Below are 23893 nucleotides of genomic sequence, written 5' to 3' on the forward strand. Positions count from 1 at the left end.
ATTATTGCAAAGTGTGATTTCCCAGTAAGGTTATTTTTAAATCTGGCAAGTTGATTGCGTTCAAGAGATGTAAATCTATAATTCTTTAAATGACAATATAATATTTTACCAATGTTTTCTAATTTTAATTATTTAATTTGTGTTGCTGACTTGACTGCCGGTTATTGGAGGGAAACGATTTCCTCAACATCAATGCCATAGTAAAACGCTGTTTTTTGGATATAAATATGAACTTGATAGAACTAAAAAAGCATGCATTGTCTAACATAATATCCTAGGAGTGTCATCTGATGGAGATTGTAAAAGGTTAGTGCATCATTTTAGCTGGTTTTATGGTTTTGGTGACCCTGTCTTTGAATTGACAAAACATTACACACAACTCTTGTAAATGTACTGTCCTAACATACTCTAAATTTATGCTTTCGCCGTAAAACCTTTTTGAAATCGTAAAACGTGGTTAGATTAAGGAGATGTTTATCTTTCAAAGGGTGTAAAATAGTTGTATGTTTGAAAAATTTGAATTTTGACATTTATTTGGATTCAAATTTGCCGCTCTTGAAATGCACCTGCTGTTGATGGAGTGCACCACGGGTGGGACGCTTGCATCCCACCTAGCCCATAGAGGTTAAGAGGTTATTAAAGCTCATCACTAAGCTAAGGACCCTAGGACTAAACACCTCCCTCTGCGTCTCGATCCTGGACTTCCTGACGGGCCACCCCCAGGTGGTAAGGGTAGGCAACAACAAATCTACCACGCTGATCCTCAACACAGGGACCCCTCAGGGGTGCGTTCTTAGTCCCCTTCTGTTCACTCATAACTGCGTGGCCAAGCACAACTCCAACACCATCATTAAGTTTGCTGACGACACAATGGTGGTAGGCCTGCTCACCGACAACGATGAGACAGCCTATAGGGATGAGGTCAGAGACCTGGAAATGTGGTGTCAGGATAACAACCTCTCCCTCAATGTGATCAAGACAAAGGAGATATTCATGGACTACAGGAAAAGGAGTGCCGAAGACACCCCCATTCGCAACGACGGGGCTGTAGTGGAGCAGGTTGAGATCTTTAAGTTCCTTGGTGTCCACATCACCAACAAACTAACATGGCCCAAGCACACCAAGACAGTCGTGAAGAGGGCACGACAACTCCTATTCCCCCTCAGGAGACTGAAAAGATATGGCATGGGTCCTCAAAAGTTCTACAGCTGCACCATCGAGAGCATCCTAACTGGTTGCATCACCGCCTGGTATGGCAACTGCATTGGCTCCGACCACAAGGCACTACAGAGGGTAGTGCGTATGGCCCAGTACATCACAGGGGCAAAGCTTCCTGCCATCCAGGACCTCTATACCAGGCAGTCTCAGAGGAAGGCCCTAAAATTGCCAAAGACTCCAGCCACGCTAGTCATTGACTGTTCTCTCTGCTCCCACACGGCAAGCGGTACCGGAGCCAAGTCTAGGACCAAAAGGCTTTGTAACAGCTTCTACCCCCAAGCCATAAGACTGCTGAACAGCTAATCAAATGGCTACCCATACTATATCAATTGACCCCGCCCTTTTTTTACGCTGCTGATTCTCGCTGTTTATTATCTATTATCTATGCATAGTCACTTTACCTCTACCTACATGTACATATTACCTCAAATACCTGTACTCCCGCAGATTGACTCGGTACCGGTACCCCCTGTATACAGCCTCGTTATTGTTATTTTATTGTTGCTTTTTTATTGTTTACTTTAGTTTAGTTTCTTAAAACTGCATTGTTGGTTAAGGGCCTGTAAGTAAGCATTTCACAAGCATTTGATAAGATTTGAATATACTTTGTGCAATTCTGTTTGCGATAAATAATTATGTGTATGCAAATACTTTATGTGCATGAATGTGTGTCTGTTTGTGTGTGTGTGTGCGTTTGTGTGTGTGTGTGTGTGTGTGGTGTGTGTGTGTGTGTGTGTGTGTGTGTGTGTGTGTGTGCGTGTATGTCAGTGGTAAGTATTTCCCTGTTTCTCTTAACAGAAGGCACAACACAAACTGTTAAAAGTCATGCCTCACATTAGTGTTAAACAAACAACACACTCAGTAAACCACCTCTGGGCAACACCAAGGAAGCTACAGCAAAGGTCTTGCATAATATGCATCAACACAGTACAGCAAACAGTGTGTGTAGGCTATGTGTGGGCGGGGTGTGTGTTTTTTTTGTGAATGTTGTTTCTATGCAGATCGAGAGGATGCTGAGGGTCTTGCTGTTGTGGTCTGTTGGTCTGTCTGTCTATCTGTGTGTGGGTGGAGTATGGTTGGTGCAGTGATATCAATAAGCTTATCTCTATACTCACTATCTTCAGAAAAGCACTCAACCACTATTACTTGTGTGTGTGCATGCGTGCGTGCGTGCGCGTGCGTGTTTGTGTTTGTGTGTTTGTGTGTTTGTGTGTGTGTGTGTGTGTGTGTGTGTGTGTGTGTGTGTGTGTGTGTGTGTGTGTGTGTGTGTGTGTGCGTGTGTGCGTGCGTGCGTGCGTGCGTGCGTGTAGGAGTTTAATGTGCACCCAGGGTTAGTACGGCCAGGCTTGCAACACTAAGATAAAATCTGTAACAACACAGATTTCTAATTAAAACAGTGCCAATCTTCAGAGATGTCTGGCCCCACACTGATTATCTACAAACATGGACTGTTAAATATTTGTCTTCTTTTATCAAGTCCCAGCCAGGGGCCACAATTACCATGCAGCTCCAATGCTCTCCTCCGAAACACAGTGAGGATCTGAAAAGCTCATTTGACACAATGAATATGAAAAAAACTGTGTAGAATTGGAACCGAAAAGGCAATTCTTCCCAGTACGTATGCAGTATTGTCCATTTTTATCTGCAGTAGACACACACACACACACACACACACACACACACACACACACACACACACACACACACACACACACACACACACACACACACACACACACACAGCTACATGACAAAAACGTTTCAATAATATGAACACAGTTGAAACCAACAGAGCAGGTGATAGAGGGATATTCTAACATCCAGTCCTCCGCACACAGCCCCCACTCCCTCCCTCTCTCTTTCCCTCCTCTCCTGTCTGCTATCAATCATTTAGACATGTCCACAGACCTGAACCCCTCAGGGAGGAAGAGAATGTCAAGAAGACTCAAGTCAACAGGGTCACAGTTGTTTTTTAAGCCCACCCCTCAACAAACAAAAACATCACAGCTGATCTCTTTTGTCTTCTCAGGGAGGTGAGAGGGGGATAGATAGGGAGGTCATCCAGAATCAACTTGTCAGGATGTATGTTTGTGCGTGTGTGTGTGTTTGCGTGTGTGTGTGTTTGTGAGAGCGAGAGAGAGAGAGAGAGAGGGGAGAGACTGAGTTAAACAGTGCTGAAAATCTCATCTTGCTAAAACTTGACATCACATCACTGTGCATATATTGAGTGAGGTCAAACACCCTTTCTGCCAACCACCTAGCAACCCCCCTCGATAGTAAACAGGGCCTCCTGGTCTTCCTCTCCTAGACCACCCCCCCCCCCCCCCCCTCCTCTCTGCCCCCCACACACACCTCTCCATCACATTTCCTGGACAATATTATCACAATGGCTGCCCTGCTTGGCATGGCTTCCCTATCTTGCTCCGCTCTCTCATTCCCAGAAAACACAGGATGGAAAACTTCTGTGTATTATAATATCCACCCTCACCATCACAACCTTGTATTGTATCTTTCCACTAAAGCCAAGGCCAAAGGGAGGTAGTCACATTCAACCACCAGTCTATAGAATGACTGCAGGACTTACAGGCACTTACAACTACAAGGGCAAATATGGGCAACAATGGCCCTTTGTTGCTATTTTTGAAGGGTTCTCGTTAAAACAGTATGATTTATAAAATATGAGAGAGAGAGGCAGCATATGAATTTAGTGAATACTGTATTTGATTGAAACTACTGCCCGGATCCAATGTGTCATAAATGAAATAAAGTCCCCCTGTCCATTGTACTGTACTGATGATGCTACTCAATGGTTATGTAGCCACTGATAACTAACTGTAGAGGAAGTTCTGGAGGCCATATGGTCTTCCCACTGATAACACTACACACAGGTCAGGAAACGTGACAGAGGGAACAAGAGAGAGAGAGAGAGAGAGAGAGAGAAAGAAAGAAAGAAAGAAAGAAAGAAAGAAAGAAAGAAAGAAAGAAAGAAAGAAAGAAAGAAAGAAAGAAAGAAAGAAAGAAAGAAAGAAAGAAAGAAAGAAAGAAAGAAAGAAAGAAAGAAAGAGCAAGCGAGAGCGGAAAAAGAGAGAAGAAGAATGAGAGAGGCAATGGGGAACACAGAACAATATCATGCCTCAGATCATTGTGCGTATTGTCCTGACCTTTTAGTAAGTGTGTGACCCCTGTTCAATATCACTTTATCTCTGGTACTGTATGTGTGCAATACAGTACTGTACAGTAAGCAACGTTTACTATAATCTGTGAATTTCAGATTGACAGATAGACCATATATCTTTTTAGTACTTGTTGTTTTTCTCTATCAATGCTATTCACAACAGTTTCCCATTAAACACTGTGCCACAACCTCAACATTTCTTTCAACTATGTTTGCTCTTATATAACATGAGTCAAATATTTCCAAATTAATGGATATAAATTTCGCTGACAAACTCTCTAGAAATGAATATCAATGTACATTTTCTGTCATAAACAATGACCTATGAATTGCAACTACTGGTATACAGTGTTAAAGAGCCATATGGAACAAAGAAAAGTGTTACAAGTAGAAATGACAGCTCACTGAAGGTGTGAAGAAGTTTCCCTTGTTTATTTCCATTTTGTTTATTGTCTATTCCATTTACTTTGGCACTGTAACATATGTTTCCCATCTCAATAAAGCCATTTTAATTGAATTGAGCGAGACAGAGACAGAGAGAATGACACAGAGAGAGACAGAGACATACTGTACAGAAACATGGAAGAGCTACATAGAAAAGCCAGAGTGCACACACAGAGCAGGACATAAAAGAGAGCTGAGGGAGAGAGGGAGATACAAGAGAATTTATCATAGCAGAGATTTCAAAAGTATAGGAACCCTTTGATCCATTAAATAAAAGCCGGTCACTGTGCAACCCTCCAGAAGTACCATTCTGGGTCCTAAATAATTAATTCCCCACTACTAAACAACAGCCCCTCATGTAGATACACTGTCCTGTGCAATGAACAGTTTGATCAGCAATCTTCTCTCTCTCTCTCTCCCTTTTCAAATAGTTATGAGATGTAAAGTTATTTTTGAACCGAGTTGTCAGCATCGTCTCTATGATAAACAAACTCTATGAGATGGATTCTGTCAAACTAGCAAAATATTTGTTCCAATGCTAGTCCTGTATCATTGTCTGTCTGAGGGGAGAGGAGAGGAGAGGAGAGGAGAGGAGAGGAGAGGAGAGGAGAGGAGAGGAGAGGAGAGGAGAGGAGAGGAGAGGAGAGGAGAGGAGAGGAGAGGAGAGGAGAGGAGAGGAGAGGAGAGGAGAGGAGAGGAGAGGAAAAGCCAAGAGAAAACAATAGTATAGAAGTCCAATGCAGTGCAGCAGCCACCCAGAGGTTTTCAAACTGTGGTCTCTTTCTCTGTTTCCTCTGTTCTCTGCTGGTATTACACAACACATCAAAGACAGAGGCACTGGGAGGGTATTTAAGAACATTGACAAGGGCTGGGAAAAATCTTCATACTGCATTCCACAAACATTTTGACAGTTAAACAAACCCAACATTTGCAGTTGTAGAATATGAATGAAGAGAACTAGAATGGCAGTATAGAGACTTGTGTCAGATTCTCACAACGTTTTCATCTCTTAAATATTCTCATTAACATTGACATGTCCCATCTCACTGATTTTACTGATCCTGACACACACACACACACACACACACACACACACACACACACACACACACACACACACACACACACACACACACACACACACACACACACACACACACACACACACACACACACACACACACACACACACCTCTTGTCAGAAGCCGTTTACCTTAATGGAGAGGTGCTTGCTCTCGTGGAGGATCATCTCCTCAGAGACCACCAGTGTCCGTGTGGGGTTACACAGGTCCAGAGGCTGCACACCCAGGAGGAGAGGAGAGTTAAGGGTTAGATTGACATTAGATTAAAGTTAGATTACATTTAGGCAACATACTAGGAATTAAATGAAGATTACATTATCATCCATGGCAAAATACTGCAGTTTTATATCACTTCAAACACACTACATTTACTAATATTGCTTATAATGACAGTACACAATACTACAACAAAAGTCACTGATACTAAACTCATAACCCTGCTATAACAGTCCAATATCATTCACAACACTCACAAATACCACTAAATAGAGATACAGATTGATAGACATGTTTCAAGGATAGACATATCTGGGAGGGGTGTTCTCATGAACATAGCTGTACATGAGGGAGCATGTAGCTACAGTACCATCTCCATATTAGCTCCAAGCTCCATGCTCTCTGCCCACCAAAGGGAACAATACAGGCTGTGCAGCTGGCGGCTCTCGTGTAGCTACAGTCGCACCAGTCTCTACAGAGATCCTCACAGTGTGAGCTGTGACTGCAGGAGTCTGTGAGATGCTCAATCTGTGAAGTGGCGCTAGGCTAAAAGCGCTAGTGCAGCGGGGGTGGTAGCCACATCCTCTTGTGGACCCGGACTGGAGCTAGAGAGACCACAGGGATGGCTGTTTCACTGTGCAGCTAGGTGATTCAGTTAGTCAACAGGAAGTACTATTACAGACCATTGTAGAATCCTGGGAAGTGGGTAGTCCAGTTGTGCAATACACTCACACCTTGACATTGGACATATAGAGGAAATGTGGTTCATTCTAGTGTGTTTATGACATAATCATATGTTGCTACACAGATACACAGAGAGGAGAAGCACTGCAACAAACGTGGTTTTCTTAAAAGTGATCAAAATAAAAGGGGAAAACCCCTAATGGCAATAACAGAGAGATGCAAAAATGGTGAGTCACACATACACACACACACACACACGCAAACACGTGCACACACACACACACACACACACACACACACACACACACACAACACACACACACACACACACACACACACACACACACACACACACACACACACACACACACCTGAACAAAGATGGGGAAGATAAGGATCTTGGGTGCTGCTTTGACGTAGCCATAGTTGCCGTGCGGGTTGTCGTGTTGTACATGGGAGTGTACTATAGTACAGTTCTGGTAGTTAGCAAAGTTGGAGCTCTGGACCTGCTGGTAGCTGGGTGGGGGTTGGCCAGAGAGGTTGGCTTCAGATGGCTTAGACATCTTGGCATTAGCGGAGCGTCGTAGGAAGGTGGTCCGGCCTGCTAGTCCTACACCCCCAGGCGGGGCACCGCCAGACCCCTGTTTCTGGGGCATGCTGGCCTGACCCGGGTATATCCTCCCTGCTGAGAGACATCACACGCACAAAAACACACACTGGGCGTTAGCCTGGGTACATAGAAGTACAGTGGTTATAGATAGAATTGTCCTGCAAAACCACCTTGTTCATTAAAATCCTAGTCAGTAGTAAATGGCTTACCCAAGGTACCATGGTTGTCCTGGTAGACAGGCCTCAATATCTGAAAGAGACAAAAGCATCACAATCAATGGTCCTCTTATAACAGTTGACCAATACCATACGCTGCTTTAGGATACTTTCACATGTAATGTATCCATCCCACCATAATAAATGCCTAGCATGAAGTCAAACTGAAGCACTGGTCGTGTTGAGCATGGAATGGGGCCACAAACTGTTGTCTGACTCCATTACTACTGTAGTGCAGGAGTCCTATGCGATCTCAGGCCAGTGAGCCATGTCACATATTCAATAAACATGTGTTCAGCTCAAGGAATAGACCCAGTGACCTGAGAGCTAATGTGTGCTGTTGATACATGATGGTGGCTGTGCTGTTCATTGATTCTTATGGCCTTGAGTGACACAGACGTCAACCACACACTGTACTGTACTGTAACGTACTTTATTATACTGTAGCACTATGAATACAGGCGAAGGACGACATTGCCCTTGGAAATTGAACGGTTGGTGGGGAGAGCTGATCCTAGAACTGTGCCTACAGATAACTACTCAAGTACCCAAGTAACGTTGCCCCTGGAAATGTAATGGGGGAGGGGGAAGCTGATCCTAGAACTGTGCCTAAAGATAAGATCTACCCGATATAACAAGCCAGGTGAAAGAGGTGAACCAACCAGAGGCATATCAATGGCTGGTACATACAACTATCTTCCATGATTGATTTATCTGCTGTGTGTGTTTCAGTGGGGACTGGCCGACAGGATGAAACCAAATCATCATGGATTGTATGCCTGCTCTGACCTGGAGGAGAGATGCTCCATTACCCCATCCTTCAAAGTTTGGATTTAGTCTGAAAGGTTCTATCCTCTTATTTCCATCCACTTTGACAACTGCTTTATCTACATTCTTCCTTTCCTCTACCCTCTTTTACCCTCTTCTGCTGTACCCGTCATCCATCCATCATTGCCTCTCGCTACCCCATTAATCCCTTCTACTTCTTATAACCATTATTCCAACCTCTTGATGTACTACTACTATTCAGGCTGTATCACAACCGGCCGTGATTGGGAGTCCCATAGCGCGGCGCACAATTGGCCCAGCGTCGTCCGGGTTTGGCCGGTGTAGGCAGACATTATAAACAAGAATTTGTTCTTAACTGACTTTCCTAGTTAAATAAAGGTAAAATATATACCCATATCTACTCTGTTCCCTAACCCATATTTCCCCATAGGGAAGGTAATGGATTAATGGGGGGTAGACATTCATCCATCACCTCCCTCGCTTATCCCTCTCTCCCCCTCTATCCCCTTTTCTGCATCCTATTCCCACTCCATCCAATCCTCCTCCACAGCCATCCAAGCCAGTCCACCCCCTCACACTCCTAACCCTCTAACCCCTGTGCTCTCCTCTTAGCATTTAGACACAGAAGACGTTCCCATCATGCTCTCTGAGCCCTATGTCATGCCATATCTGTTGAGGCAGCACAGCTACCCTCAAACAAACACACTGCCCTACACACACACATGCGCTGAACAAGCACACACACACTCAGATTGCCAGGCAGGCTGCAGCTCCCAGACTAACCGACAGCCTTACAGTGTCGAGGTCCCTGGGTCTGGATGGAATGCAGGGTATACAGCCTCCTTCATTTCCGCTAGAGGCCTTCTAACAACCAGGCTACTGAGTCACGGAACCCCTCAGCCACATTACTGTCTGTGATTGGCTGTTCAAGCTCAGTGGGACAGATAATGAAGGATTAGGTCAAGACTAGAAGTTCTAGGTTTTCTGGTTCTCTGCATTCATTGCTTCAACATAACTGGTCCCTTCTTCCAGGCTGGATGGTTAGTGTTGTATGGTTGGGGATGTTAAGGAATCAAGTTCACAATCAGTGTGTTTCTTTATCCATTTGTTACACTTTATTATGTCTTTATCATAAAGAGCTATTGCCTCATATACAGCATGTCACAGGATGTTACAGTGTGCATCATTTGATAGAACACCCCATGGGTCAACTGTGGTTTTCTCCATATAGGGGCTTGAATACTACCTACTATTGCAGCAAATCTCAACTCTTGATTGTATACTTTTTTTTCACAATTTCTCATTCAACTACCTATTTAACTATTTACTATATATAGTATATGTGATTTACAGAATGCACGTGTCAGTTTGAATTACACAGATATATCTCAGATTTAAATGGCAGATAGTGTATGTCAGGTAGGATTGGCACAGATCTATGGCAGGTATGAATGGCACATATTGAGATCTCCAGTGTATGTCAGGGTCTAGATAGTGCCATCGAGGGGGTAAGGCAGGAGTCTGGGATGGACCATGAGCCTCTGCTCCCCCGGCAGTACCTGGCTTCCTGGGTTTATGGGGGCCAGGATGATGTAGTTATCTCCGTTGGACGCCTTCACTCTAGTCCCCTTCAGCGTGGCTGTGTGGCTCTGGCTATGGGTCTGGCTCCTGGCTTTACCATCCACCTCTTCCGCCCCCCCTCCTAAGCACCTCCTCTCCCCCCACGGCCCCCCTACTCCTCCTACCACTCCCCTGCCGCCCCCCTCAGAGCCGTTGACCAGCACCCGGCGGCTGGTCCTGTGGTGGGCAGGGAGGGGGGGCACGGCCGGGGGGATCTTGTCACGGTCTAGCCGGTCCTTGGACCTGTCCCTCCGCCTGGTGGGGGGTGAGGGGGTGTCGTAGTTGGGCTTGTAGGAGGGCCGGTGAATGAGGCCCTCAAAACTGGGCTTGGCAGCCGGCCCGGTGCGCCACACCACCACCGTGATCTCATTGGAGTTGTTTCTGTAGAGGGAGGGAGAGAGGGAATGTGACAACTAGTCAGGAAGAGTGAAAAGGTAAGCTTATCGCCGGCAAAGGACGTGAGCAAAGAGGCCACGGGCCAGAGTGTCTATATAGGAATTGCTGTGCATAGATAAACTTTTAAAATGTACATGTGGAGCTCTATAAGGGTTGACGATAGTTATCCCTGTTAAAGTTGGTTTAGTCCATTATTTCCTCTGTGTCTCCCTGCCTGTAGTACCTGATGGCGTGGGCGAGCTCCACACATTTCCACTGTTCTACAGGCTGACCATTGAGCTGCAGCACAGTGTCCAACTGCTGCAGACCTGCCTGATCCGCCGGACCACCTGAAGACAGGAGAGAGGTCAGTAGAGGGCCACACACACACACACAGATATCGCACAAATACCCACACACACAAATCTCTGACCACTTCAGGAGAGCAGATGGGGCAAGAGATCACAAACACACACAAAGTTATTCAAGCAAGCTTCTACCCACTCATTTATATACATACCTGATATGCTTAACCACCTCAGGACAGTAGGGGGCAAGATGGTATACACACACAGGAAGGAAAAAACACACAGACACAGACACACACATCAACACACAGACAGCAGGGAGAGGAGAGCCTTGCCTGGATCGACGGCCTGTACCCTCACTGGAGAGTCAGAGCAGATGGTGAAGCCATAGCCGTCCTTTCCTCGAAGGATGGTCACCTAAAGACACAGAGACATCAAATCACCATATGTAAAGACATTATTCAATTATTACATGACAATGTACTGTATGTCTATGGAGTGAAAAGCAAATATTATTTTCGAAAAGCCATCTACAGCCAAATAGGAGCAGTTAGACCAACATGTGAGCATTTTGCCTACAGATTAGAGCGTGATTCTCTCTCTGACCAGCAGCTGAGTGTGTGTGGATGGAAAGTGTGTGGATGCCAGCCACACAGACTAGCACCTTGGCCCTCATCAAAGGAGGTGGGCGCTTTAGTGTGGTTCTGACGCCAACTGTGGACAACAGCATCCGCACAGAGTAGGAGCACAAGCACGCACACACACACACACACACACACACACACACACACACACACACACACACACACACACACACACACACACCACACACACACACACACACACACACACACACACACACACACACACACACACACACACACACACACACACACACACACAATGCCCAAAAACTGTCTGTAAGAATTCCAGGAATAATGCCAGTGTGTGTGCCAAAATCAACAGTGCTCCGTCCATAAGAATGTTTCCATCTCATCTGCTGACAATAGGGCCTGAAATTAAGCTCAGTAAAAGTCTGTCTGAACACACAAACACAGTACGATGTTAATCCAAGACTCTTATCTAAAGTCAGTTTTATGTCTCCCCCTTATAGTTCAGATCAGGATGGTAATAGGGTATACTGATCCTAGATCTGTGTCTGTGGTTAACCTCTGAGCGTGTCTAAGAGACTGGCATCAAGATGCATAAGCGTATTAACTTGTTTACCTTTGATGACTACAGTACAACCCTAAGTAGCAAACAGTGACTTGAATAAAGGTTTTAGGGAGAATTCCTAGAATCTCTTGACGGATTTGCCTACAGGATTTACCATCTGTAATCTAGTGACCAACTTGAACATTGAACCTATTAAGGATTAGCCCCTTTTTTTCCAATTTTCGCCTAAAATGACATACCCAAATCTAACTGCCTGTAGCTCAGGACCTGAAGCAAGGATGTGCATATTCTTGGTACCATTTGTAAGGAAAAACTTAGAAGTTTATGGAAATGTGAAAGGAATGTAGGAGAATATAACACAATAGATCTGGTAAAAGATAATACAAAGAAAAAAACAACCGTTCTTTGGTATTTTTTTTTGTACCATCATTTTGAAATGCAAGAGAAAGGCCATAATATATTATTTTTCCAGCCCAGGTGCAATTTAGATTTTGGCCACTAGATGGCATCAGTGTATGTGCAACGTTTTAGACTGATCTAATGAACCATTGTATTTCGGTTCCAAATTTTGTGTCAAGACTGCCCAAATGTGCCTAATTTGTTCATGAATAACTTTTCATGTTCAAAATTGTGCACTCTCCTCAAACAATAGCATGGTATTCTTTCACTGTAATAGCTACTGCAAATTGGTCAGTGCAGTTAGATTAACAAGAATGTAAGCTTTCTGCAAATATCAGATATGTCTATGTCCTGGGAAATGTTCTTGTTACTTACAACCTCACGCTAATCGCATTAGCCTACGTTAGCTCAACCGTCCCGTGGAAGGGACACCGATCCCGAAGAATTAACATGAACTGTTAACCTCTTGATGCCCATTATTGCAAGGCCATATACAATCCCTATGTACAGTACCAGTGAAAAGTTTGGACACACCTACTCATTCAAGGGTTTTTCTTTATTTGACTATTTTCTACATTGTAGAATAATAGTGAAGACATCAAAACTATGAAATAACACACATGGAAACACGCAGTAACCAAAAAAAGTGTTAAACAAGTCAAAATATATTTTATATTTGAGATTCTTCAATGTTGCCACCCTTTGCCTTGATGACAGCTTTGCACACTCTTGGCATTCTCTCAACCAGCTTCATGAGGTAGTCATCAAAAAGGTGTGCATTGTTTAAAAGTTAATTTGTGGAATTTCTATCCTTCTTAATGCATTTGAGCCAGTCAGTTGTGTTGTGACAAGGTAGGGGCGGTATACAGAAGATAGCCCTATTTGGTAAAAGACCAAGTCCATTTTACGACAAGAACAGCTCAAATTAGCAAAGACAAATGACAGTCCATCATTACTTTAAGACATGAAGGTCAGTCAATCCGGAGCATTTCAAAAACGTTGAAAGTTTTCTTCAAAAAACATCAAACGCTATGATGAAACTGGCTCTCATGAGGACCGCCACAGGAACGGAAGACCCAGAGTTACCTCTGCTGCAGAGGATAAGTTCATTAGAGTTAACTGCACCTCAGATTGCAGCCCAAATAAATACTTCACAGAGTTCAAGTAAGAGACACATCTCAACATCAACTGTTCAGAGGAGACGTGAATCAGGCCGTCATTGTCGAATTGCTGCAAAGAAACCACTACTAAGGAACACCAATAATAAGAAGAGACTTGCTTGGGCCAAGAAACACGAGCAATGAACATTAGACCGGTGGAAATCTGTCCTTTGGTCTGATGAGTCCAAATTTGAGATTTTTGGTTCCAACCGCCGTGTCTTTGCGAGACGTAGAGTAGGTGAAGGGATGATCTCCGCATGTGTGGTTCTCACCGTGAAGCAAAGAGGTGGAGGTGTGATGCTTTGCTGGTGACACTGTCATTGATTTATTTAGAATTCAAGGCACCCTTAATTAACCAGCATGTCTTCCACAGCATTCTGCAATGGCCCAAAACACACCTCCAGGCTGTGTAAGGGCTATTTAACCAAGATGGAGAGTGATGGTGCTGCATCAGATGACCTGGCCTCCACAATCACCCGACTTCAACCCAATTGAGATCATTTGGGATGAGTTGGACCACAGAGTGAAGGAAAAGCAGCCCAAAAGTCCTCAGCATATGTGGGAACTACTTCAAGACCGTTGGATAAGCATTGCTCATGAAGTTGTTTGAGAGAATGCCAAGAGTGTGCAAAGCTGCCATCAAGGCAAAGGGTGATTTATTTAACACTTTTTTGGTTACTACATGATTCCATATGTGTTATTTCATAGTTTTGATGTCTACAATGTAGAAAATAGTAAAAATAAAGAAAAAACCCTTGAATGAGTAGGTGTGTCCAAACTTTTCACTGGCACTGTATGTCCAATGAGAATGCATTATGTTCGCTCACATACTGTAAATGTCATGATCACTAATTATAGTGTTTTGTAAGGGCTTGGCGCCTGAAATGGATGAAGACAATTAAGTAAAGGATAAATCAAATTGGTGCATAAACTTTGGTTCATCTGATTCACTCTTGATATGCTGTGAGCTGACAGTTTGGCAGATTACACTGTGATAGATGGACACAAACTGTGAGAACGAAGAGTCACAGTCCATAATCACTGGTGACATACGGTATGTCACCCCCAACATCATGTCACCGCCCCCACCACCATGGTGACAGCTGGGTTGACCTCCTCCCACTGCTGACTGACTGACTGATTGGCTGTACACGTTATGTCAATTATGACATTTCTCAGAATCCTCCAAATTGGACACACTTTCCACTCATCAAAATACATGATCATTTTAATAGTCTTTTAAAATGTTTAATAGATTATAATCTTGATCGTCTTTTAAAATGCTTGATAGATTATAATCTTGATAGTCTTTCAAATGTTTGATAGATTATAATCTTGATAGTCTTTTCAAATGTTTGATAGATTATAATCTTGATAGTCTTTTCAAATGTTTGATAGATTATAATCTTGATAGTCTTTTAAAATGCTTGATAGATGATAATCTTGATAGTCTTTTAAAATGCTTGATAGATGACAATCTTGATAGCCTTTTAAAGTGTTTGATGGATTATAATCTTGCTAGTATTTTTAAATGTTTGATAGATGATAATCTTGATAGTCTTAAAATGTTTAGTAAATTATAATCTTGATAGTTAAAAAAATTTAGATAATCTGGATAGTGGAGGAGACAACTGTTTAATAACACAACATACTGGCTAACAACCAGAGACAACATCACTACTGTCAGATATGAGAGAGAGAGAGAGAGACAGAGAGAGAGAAGGAAGATGTGAGATGAAGAGAAGAAGAGACAAAAAGACAGTTGGGGAGAAGAGAGAAACAACAGAAGCGAATAGAGAAAGGCCGGGGGAGAGAAGAGAAAGAGAAAAGAGGAAGGGAGAGAGAGATGGGGGCTCTGTAGGGGGTAGTGGTGTGAAGGGATGGTTGGCACGCAGTAGAAGAGGGAGGGTAGAGGGGGGGTAGTGTTAATTAGAGGTGCCCCCTGGCCTCTCTGAGCGTGGGACCGGACCACAAGGAGACAAGACACACACCGACTGGCATCCAGGGCCTGACAGTGGGCACACGGTGGGTACACACACACACACACATTCTTACTCACTAACTCTCATCCCTGGCCTTGCTCTCCCATGCGCTAACACACACGTCCAACCTTGCTCCACAATACTAATGCGATCAGTTTGTACAGCTCTTCAGGCCAAGGCCAGAGAACCAGCAACAACTGTCTGACAGGCAGCATACAAAGCCGGCTCAGAGTGAGCATCTGGATGCTATTCTCCCATCTCCAGTTTGTCTCAAGAGCCTCTAACGCCTCAATCTATCTCCTTCCAGTCAAATGATAAGGTTACGAGCCCACTTATATGGTGCTTTAGAGTGAGTATGAAACTACCATTGCTTGCTATTGAGAGACTTAGCTATTGAAATGAGTTGTACAAGAGTGTATTTATGTAACACGTAGGAGTGTGTGAGTGTGTGTGTGTGTGGAGTCGTGACCTGTTGTCCTGTGAGATGCACATTGTGTGGGTGCATGGGTGTGTGCATGCGTGTGTGTGAGACCAAGCTTTCTCTCTATGTTGTTTTGCCTCAACAATCTCATGAGACACTACAGTATCTATGAGAGCCCACAGCTATGAGTCAACCCACTGTCTGTCTGTCTTCTGTGTGCTTCTGCTCTGTTTGATGTCTCTCCAGCCTGTAAACCCGATGTGCCTCAGTGATTGCACTACTAACTTACACACACACACACTACAGGACTAAAGCAAAATAACAATTCTCTCCCATCCACTAACAGGTCTGTTTGTGAGCTGAACTCCACAACACTATAACTCCAGTAAGACATTCCCAGTCCGTTGAGCAAGGCCTTATCTTGGTCACTGTGTTTTGGTGACAACATGTCTAGGCTGGCAGAAAAACATAACTCTCTGCCAGCCCAGTATTGTGTCCATGTCAACACGCTGTACTGACGCGATGCCATGCAAACTCCAATCACTGATTGCAAACTGTTAGATAAGAAAGGTTTGTGCTTGAGACTGATTTGTAAGTGAGGATGAGAGACTCCAGACTGGGTGTAATTGTTAGCCTGTAGCACAGTCTCAATTTTCTCCCTTTCTCTCTTTTTCTCCATCAGATTGCCTCTGGATAAATAATGCAGATGGCGGAGACCTCATTCTTCTGTCTCTCCCAGGAAACAGGGAACACACTTTCATCCACTCGTTTTTACACTGGTTTCCTCATCATCCCTTCCCTTCCCCGTTAGATACTGTAGGAGTGAGCTTTCCAATGGCAAACACTCCAATGGCAAAGTAAAGCCTAAAGCCTCGAATACAAATTCCATAACTCTGCTATCTATCTCTCTCTTACTGTTCCGGCGCCTTAATCCAATTGCACTATACAAAAAAATCTATATACTTTCCCAACCAATTGAACGGTCTGCTTCCTACATCATTGCTGTCATCTTTCTGTTCCCTTGTCATTTTAAAATGTTCATGCTTTCTAACGTATTCTCTTTGTCTGTGTTGCAGTCTCTCCAAAAGAGCCGGCTACACACAGAACCCTATCTGAACCCCCATCCCTCCTCTCCCCCTCTTCTTCCATTCTCCCACTACCCCATTCTCTGCACTTCCATTCGCACACCCTCCTACCCCACTCCCTGTCCTCTCCCTCTCTTCTCACTCGCACACTTACCTGACACTCTCCCCCCATTTGTCACACCCCTATGCACAACACACTTCTATCTCTCCCTCTATCCCCCCCCCCCTCCCTCCCACCCTCCCTTTCTCTCTCCAGGTGATTATCTAGGGGGACAGACCTGAGGCAGTCTAGCGGCGATGCAGACCCTACACAGCCCGTGGATGGTATGCATGACTCCAGGCTCCTCCTGAAGACAGATACACTGTGGATGCTCCTCTGTCTACAGTCCTGGATGGTTCTCTGGGGATGTTCCTCTAGAGTTCCTCTGTTCTTCTTTATACTCAGAGGAAGATCTCCTAAACACAATAGTCTGTATGGTCCTTTGGGTTCTCCCAACGCTGTATGAGCTCTTCAATGTGTTATGTATGGTCCCCAATCTGATTCCTGTCCACTCTGGATGATCCTCTGTGTGTGGTTGTCTAGTTAGGGTCCTCTATGGAATAGTCCAGTCAGTATGGTCTGTGTTGATTGCTGTCCTTTATGAGGCAACCACTCGGTATGGTCCTATCTGCATGGTCAACATGCAGTCAATAAGATGCACTGGAAACCGTTCTCTGTATGTGGTCAGTGCAGTCACCAATTAGATCCTCTATTAAATATTCTAATGCTCCGGGTGCGGTACTCCAAGCCCTATGTATGGGTCCTCAGAATGCTGTGTATGGGTCCTCAGAATGCTGTGTATGGGTCCTCAGAATGCTGTGTATGGGTCCTCAGAATGCTGTGTATGGGTCCTCAGAATGCTATGTATGGGTCCTCAGAATGCTGTGTATGGGTCCTCAGAATGCTGTGTATGGGTCCTCAGAATGCTGTGTATGGGTCCTCAGAATGCTGTGTATGGGTCCTCGCAACACCGTGAGTCCTCCTAGCGCTGTCCAGTCTTCTCTGATCTGAGTGAGTCCGTGTGTGGGGGCTGGCGTCGCGGAGGCGAGACTGGTGCTGCGTTGGCCTGCTCCAGCCACACTGCACTTGGCATGGCCGCTCATGGGAACTCTGCTCTGGAGAAGAATGGGAGGAAGTGCTCCCTCACCCCCCCTCCTCACGCTCCTCTCTTTTTCCTCCCCCCCACCTCGAGCCCTGTCCGGGCCAGCCTGTTTGTGTGCCTACCCTCGATAAGCCCAGAACAACTTCCTGAGCCAGCGGTACAGGGCTGAGAGAGAGAGGTGAGACAGACTGCTCACACACACAGATGTGGGATCATACTGTAGAAGTGGAAGAGAGAGAAGAGCACTGTGAGAATGAACGCTTTTGCATACATAATATGTATGTTATGCATACGGAGGTAGGAGGGAGTCTGTAGACGCTCAATCACAGGCATGTATTATAAATACAGTAGATATACTCCTGTGTGTTTATGAGCGTCCCCCTTTGCCATATTCACCCACATGCACTAACAAGAAACATCTACTGTGTGCAGCCTCCTGTTGTGCAACTCTTACAATGAAAGACAGAACCCGCTGCTGATGAACGGTTGAAAGCAGCAGGAGGCAGTCTGCAACCTTACACATACCTCTCACCAAGCAATTTTTCTGCAAATCTCTCTTTTTCACACACACACAGTCAGTTTTCACACCTAGACACACTCTCTGGAGACCTCCCTCCGCTCTCTCTAAACTATTTTACAGCAGTCTCACACCAGACACCATCATGTTTGTTATGTTTGGTTCTTTCATATTTCCTCTCCTTTTCCTTTCAATTTTCCGTGTGCAGAAATGCAGGTCTTTGAATGTGCTACTCCGGCCAACCCCTTTCCAGTTATCAAAACACTCTCCTATTTTTGTTTTTGATTGGCTACGGCATGAGAGCCGGAAACAGGAGGGCTATGAAATCTATGTAAAATAACAACAAACATCGCTCGGCCAGGCCAGAAAACTGGCAAATGTAACCCCAGAGCGACCTCATTAATTCTTAACATGTCTCCGTTCCATTTATCCTTTAGTGGCTGGCTCACTGGAGGTTTACAGAGTCACAGAAAAGGAGAGGCCAAAGAGTAACCCATAGTGGGCTCTCTCCACAATGCTAACAGGCTGACAGAAAAGACTATTCAAGTCCTTACATCCCCTCTACTGGGCATTTAGGGGGACTTTTCCCTGTTCTCCTTTTTAAGGGGGGAAGGTTACCCTTCAATCGCACACAAAAACATGCGAGAGCTCTTTCTCTTCCTTTTCTATCCTACTGTTCATCTCTAAACAGGCAGAAGGAGGGATTAGAGGGAGAGAGAGAAAGAGAGGGAGAGAGAGAAAGAGAGAGAGGCAAGTGCTTGTAACTCCGTCTTTGAGCCAGACAAGACGAACGGAGCAGCTCCTCTTTGGAGTGTGGGATCTTCCGACAGTCAGCTTCTCTCTGGCTGACTTGAGTAGAGGAGGCATCAAAGACAGGCAGCGTCTCTCTGACTGACCTGACTAGAGGAGGCATCAAAGACAGGCAGCTTCCACTCCACTGGGCAGCCAGGACCAAGGCCAGGGGCAGGACTAGACTGGGGTTATTTTGTAGGTCTAGGGCCAAGGCCAAGGATAGGACTAGGTTCAGGGTTAGGGCTGGGATTATTTTATAGGGGTAGGACTAGGGCCATGTTTTGGGGATAGGACTAGGCCCAGCCCCAGGGCAGAGACTTGGACCAGGGTCATGACTTAGGCTAGGGCAGGGGTTAGGATTGGGCCCATGGGCTGTGGCTGTGGTTAAAAACAGGACTATAGGACTAGGACTGTGTTGGTTCCAGGGCTGGTGCCTGGACTGGAGCCCCTGCAGAGCTAAGAAACCCAACAAAATGAACAACCTTCTGTCCTTTCTCTCACCCTCATCCCCTCTCTGCATCCAGAGCAACAGGACAGTGTCACTCCCAGTTCTCAGGAAATGGAGAGAGAGGAAAGTAATACCAGCCGACAAGCTCTTGCTGTCATGAGTCAGGGAAACTTTTTGTCAGCTCAATCAGCATTAATATTCATTCCCTGTGTCTGGTCTATCTGTGGGATGGACCACTGGAGATGTGTTGCTCTGCCCATTCAGGTTAAGTGCTGCGAGATGTTTGTGAGTATGCATAGATATCGAAACCCCTGATTAAACGAGTACTGTAAACCATTTGGAGACATTATAAACTTTTGTGAACACTTAACAGAGAGAGAGAGAGAGAGAGACAGAGAGAGACAGAGAGACAGGGAGAGAGACACAGAGAGAGAGAGACAGAGAGAGAGACACAGAGAGAGAGAGAGACAGAGAGAGCGAGAGAGAGAGAGAGAGCGAGAGAGCAAGAGAGACAGAGCGAGAGAGCGAGAGAGACAGAGCGAGAGAGAGAGACAGAGAGAGAGACACAGAGAGAGAGACAGAGAGAGAGAGAGAGACAGAGCGAGAGAGCGAGAGAGACAGAGCGAGAGAGCGAGAGAGACAGAGCGAGAGAGCGAGAGAGACAGAGCGAGAGAGAGAGACAGAGAGAGAGACACAGAGAGAGAGAGACAGAGACAGAGAGAGAGAGAGACAGAGCGACAGAGCGAGAGAGACAGAGGGACAGAGCGAGAGAGAGAGAGAGACAGAGCGAGAGAGACAGAGGGACAGAGCGAGAGAGAGAGAGAGACAGAGCGAGAGAGACAGAGCGAGAGAGCGAGAGAGACAGAGCGAGAGAGAGAGAGGAGTGTAGAACAGGAACATACTGTAAAGAAAACCACGGACAAGTCAGGGAAAAGCCTGGAAAAGCAGAAATCCCAACAGTTCCACATTCAGCCTGTGAATGTTCTTTGCCCTTCTTTAACTCGGTCTCAGGAGAACACCCCACACAGACCGCTCACATCAGCCAACAAGAGAAAAGAGAGAAAGAGGGAGAGAGAGGGAGGAGAGCGCTCAAAAATGGATGTAAATGTCTGTCATTTAGCACGGCATTATAGCCCCTCTTCAAATGCACACTTCAAACAACTGTTTGTTGCAGAACCAGGGTTGTGATCCAACAGTAAACATTTAGAGAAAATGAATGAGAAAAAGTTGATGTGAATTTGTCGCTTGAAATGATTGTGTGCAACCAGAACCAGCAACAGATTTCGGTGTAGCTAGTGAATCAGTAAGCAACCGTGGAAAATGGGAGTTTCTAGGGTACCAGTGAGGATTTCCTACACTGGACAACTTGTTACAGCTGTTGATAAGTCATTGATAGAATATTTTGGTGTCTCGTAGTCTTGTCGTTAGATTTAACAGAGAAAGCATCAAGGTAATGTGTACATGTTTCATATGTTTTTGTGCTTTAGATTGGACACATAAGCTGTGTTCGAATACTCATACTAACCACACTAACCAAACTACTTGTGACGTAAATTGAGTATGTAGTGTGCATATTGGTCATAATTAGTATGCCAAAACTTCCCGGATGTCATATTGCAATTTGCCAAAATACAAAGTACATCGCCCATCCTCACTTCCTGTTGAACGCAGAACAAGGGAGAGCTCGATTTTGGCATTTTGAACTGCTAGCTACTAGTGGGGTTTTCTTGAGGGCTTGAACACAGCCCGTGACGCAGTTAGCAATTGTGGATGAGACCACGGATTGTCCCGGGTTTGTGGCTGTCTAGATCCCTGCTGTTTGTTGTTTTCAATCTTCCCTGCAACCTGCCCTGCCTGGAACTGTGAGGAGTAACAGCGTAACCTAAGTTGCTAACTACCATGACAAAGACCAACGCCGGTGGGAGTACCGTTGAGGAGACTGGTATCTCTCTATCACAGGTGAAGGATATTTTATGCAAACAAAAAGAGTTCTACAGGCAGTTGTTACAACAAGAAAATAGCTTCAAGTGTTTGGTCCAAATACTAGTGGATTCAACTAATAAAAGAATAGACGACCTGACCAGAGAAGTCCAGGACCTGAAGAACAGTTATCCCAGGGTCAGCTCGATGAGTTCAAACAGAAGAACGGCAAGATGACAGCAATCTGTAGTTCATTGAGAGAGGATTTCAGTTCTATATGTGAATCCATGATAACAATGATGGATAAATCAGATTATCTTGAGGGACAATCAAGGTGGAACAACATGGTTGTGGACGGAATTGCAGAATCTCCACGAGACCTGGATGGAGTCTGAGGACAAAGTGAGGGAAATTATCTCTGAAAATTGAAGATGGACCACAGGAAGATTGAGGTGGAGTGCGCCCACAGTACTGGGAAATCCACCACCGGCCCAGGTCACAGGCCCAGACCAATAGTGGTCAAGTTCTTGAGGTTCAAGGACAAGGTAGCTGAAAGAGCCAAGAACTTGAGAGGAACGTATATCTTCCTCAAGGAGGACAATCATGAAGCTGTGCTCCAGAAGAGGAAAGAACTTATCCAACCATGAAAGCTGCAAGAGCGCGTAGAGACATTGCTTACATCTGCTATGACAGGCTCATTATCCACCCTCCCTATGACAGGCTCGTTGTCCACCCTCCCTATGACAGGCTCATTGTCCAATCTCTGAAAAGCTACCCAGGAAAGAGCTGAAAATGGCCCATATTAATATACATGTATGTAGCCTTAGAAATAAGGTTAATGAAATCAATAACTTGCTAGCATCAGGTAACATTCAAATATTAGCCATTTCTGAGAAGAATTGTTGACTTGCATAAAGCTGGAAAGGGTTACAAAAGTATCTCTAAAAGCCTTGATGTTCATCAGTCCACTGTAAGACAAATTGTCTATACATGGAGAACGTTTAGCACTGTTGCTACTCTCCCTAGGAGTTGCCGTCCTGCAAAGATGACTGCAAGAGCACAGTGGAGAATGCTCAATAAGGTTAAGAAGAATCGTAGAGTGACCAAAATTCCTCCTGACCGTTGTGCAGGTCTGATCCGCAACTACAGAAAATGTTTGGTTGAGGTTATTGCTGCCAAAGGAGGGTCAACCAGTTATTGAATCCAAGGGTTCACATACTTTTTCCACCCTGCACTGTGAATGTTTACATGCTGTCTTCAATAAAGACATGAAAACTTATAATTGTTTGTGTGTTATTAGTTTAAGCAGACTGTGCTTGTCTATTGTTTTGACCTAGATAAAGATCAGATCAAATTTTATGACCAATTTATGCAGAAATCCAGGTATTTCCAAAGAGTTCACATACTTTTTCTTGCCACTTTAATTATGACAAATGTTAAGAAAATGTTGAGCAATGTAATTAAGTAATGACTTTTGAAATAAGTTACATTACACGCTATGTTGGCTGACTATTTGTTGGCTACGCTAGCCTTACGAAACACATAGCATTTCATTACAGAAGTTACTTATATGTACCGATATGTTATCTAGCTGCCTAACGTTAGTTGGCTACTATTGCATCGAAAGATGTCCTGAATTATTAGTAAAAAATATATATATATATAACAAAAATCGAACTTGCCAGTATATTAAACATATACTATTTAACTTACTACCCAACGTTTATTGACTTGATTATTCACGTCATTCTTAGCTTAGCTAAGTGGTATAGTCGTTGTGCATTCTCAATGGACATTGTCAATGAAGTCGTAAGATGTCTAGCTAGTAATTTGTTATGCTAACAAGCTAGCAAGAAGGTGCATAGCAACTGTCACGACTTCCGCCGAAGTCGGTTCCTCTCCTTGTTTGGGCGGCATTCGGCGGTCGACGTCACCGGTCTTCTAGCCATCGCCGATCCACCTTTCATTTTCCATTTGTTTTGTCTTGTTTTCCCACACACCTGGTTTACATTCCATCATTAACCCTCTGTTCCCCCCATGTCTGTGTCTGAAATTGTTTGTTGTTGCGTGTATGTGCACGTTAGACTGGTTTGCGCCGGGTTATGTTAACCCGTA

At 44.6% G+C, this 23893-nt stretch overlaps 1 protein-coding gene across 4 annotated transcripts in view; it reads right to left on the reverse strand.

Moving 5' to 3' along the window:
• LOC106565973 (regulator of G-protein signaling 3) overlaps positions 1–23893 on the reverse strand; it is a 200272-nt gene that overhangs the window by 148231 nt on the left and 28148 nt on the right. For 2 of the 4 annotated variants that reach the window (XM_014133716.3, XM_014133701.3), the window contains 6 exons: positions 11072–11153; positions 10673–10778; positions 9993–10434; positions 7639–7678; positions 7191–7504; positions 6051–6134 (listed from right to left, as the gene is read on the reverse strand). In XM_014133716.3, the coding sequence (XP_013989191.3) occupies positions 6051–6134; positions 7191–7504; positions 7639–7678; positions 9993–10434; positions 10673–10778; positions 11072–11153 (1068 nt within the window). Of the gene's footprint in view, positions 1–6050; positions 6135–6505; positions 6644–7190; positions 7505–7638; positions 7679–9992; positions 10435–10672; positions 10779–11071; positions 11154–17237; positions 18117–23893 lie in introns of those variants that run through there. The other 2 variants (XM_014133709.3, XM_014133724.3) reach the window with 2 other exon arrangements.

The sequence above is a fragment of the Salmo salar genome, chromosome 01, assembly GCF_965601325.2.
Source record: "Salmo salar chromosome 01, fSalSal1, whole genome shotgun sequence".
Lineage (NCBI taxonomy): Eukaryota > Metazoa > Chordata > Actinopteri > Salmoniformes > Salmonidae > Salmo > Salmo salar.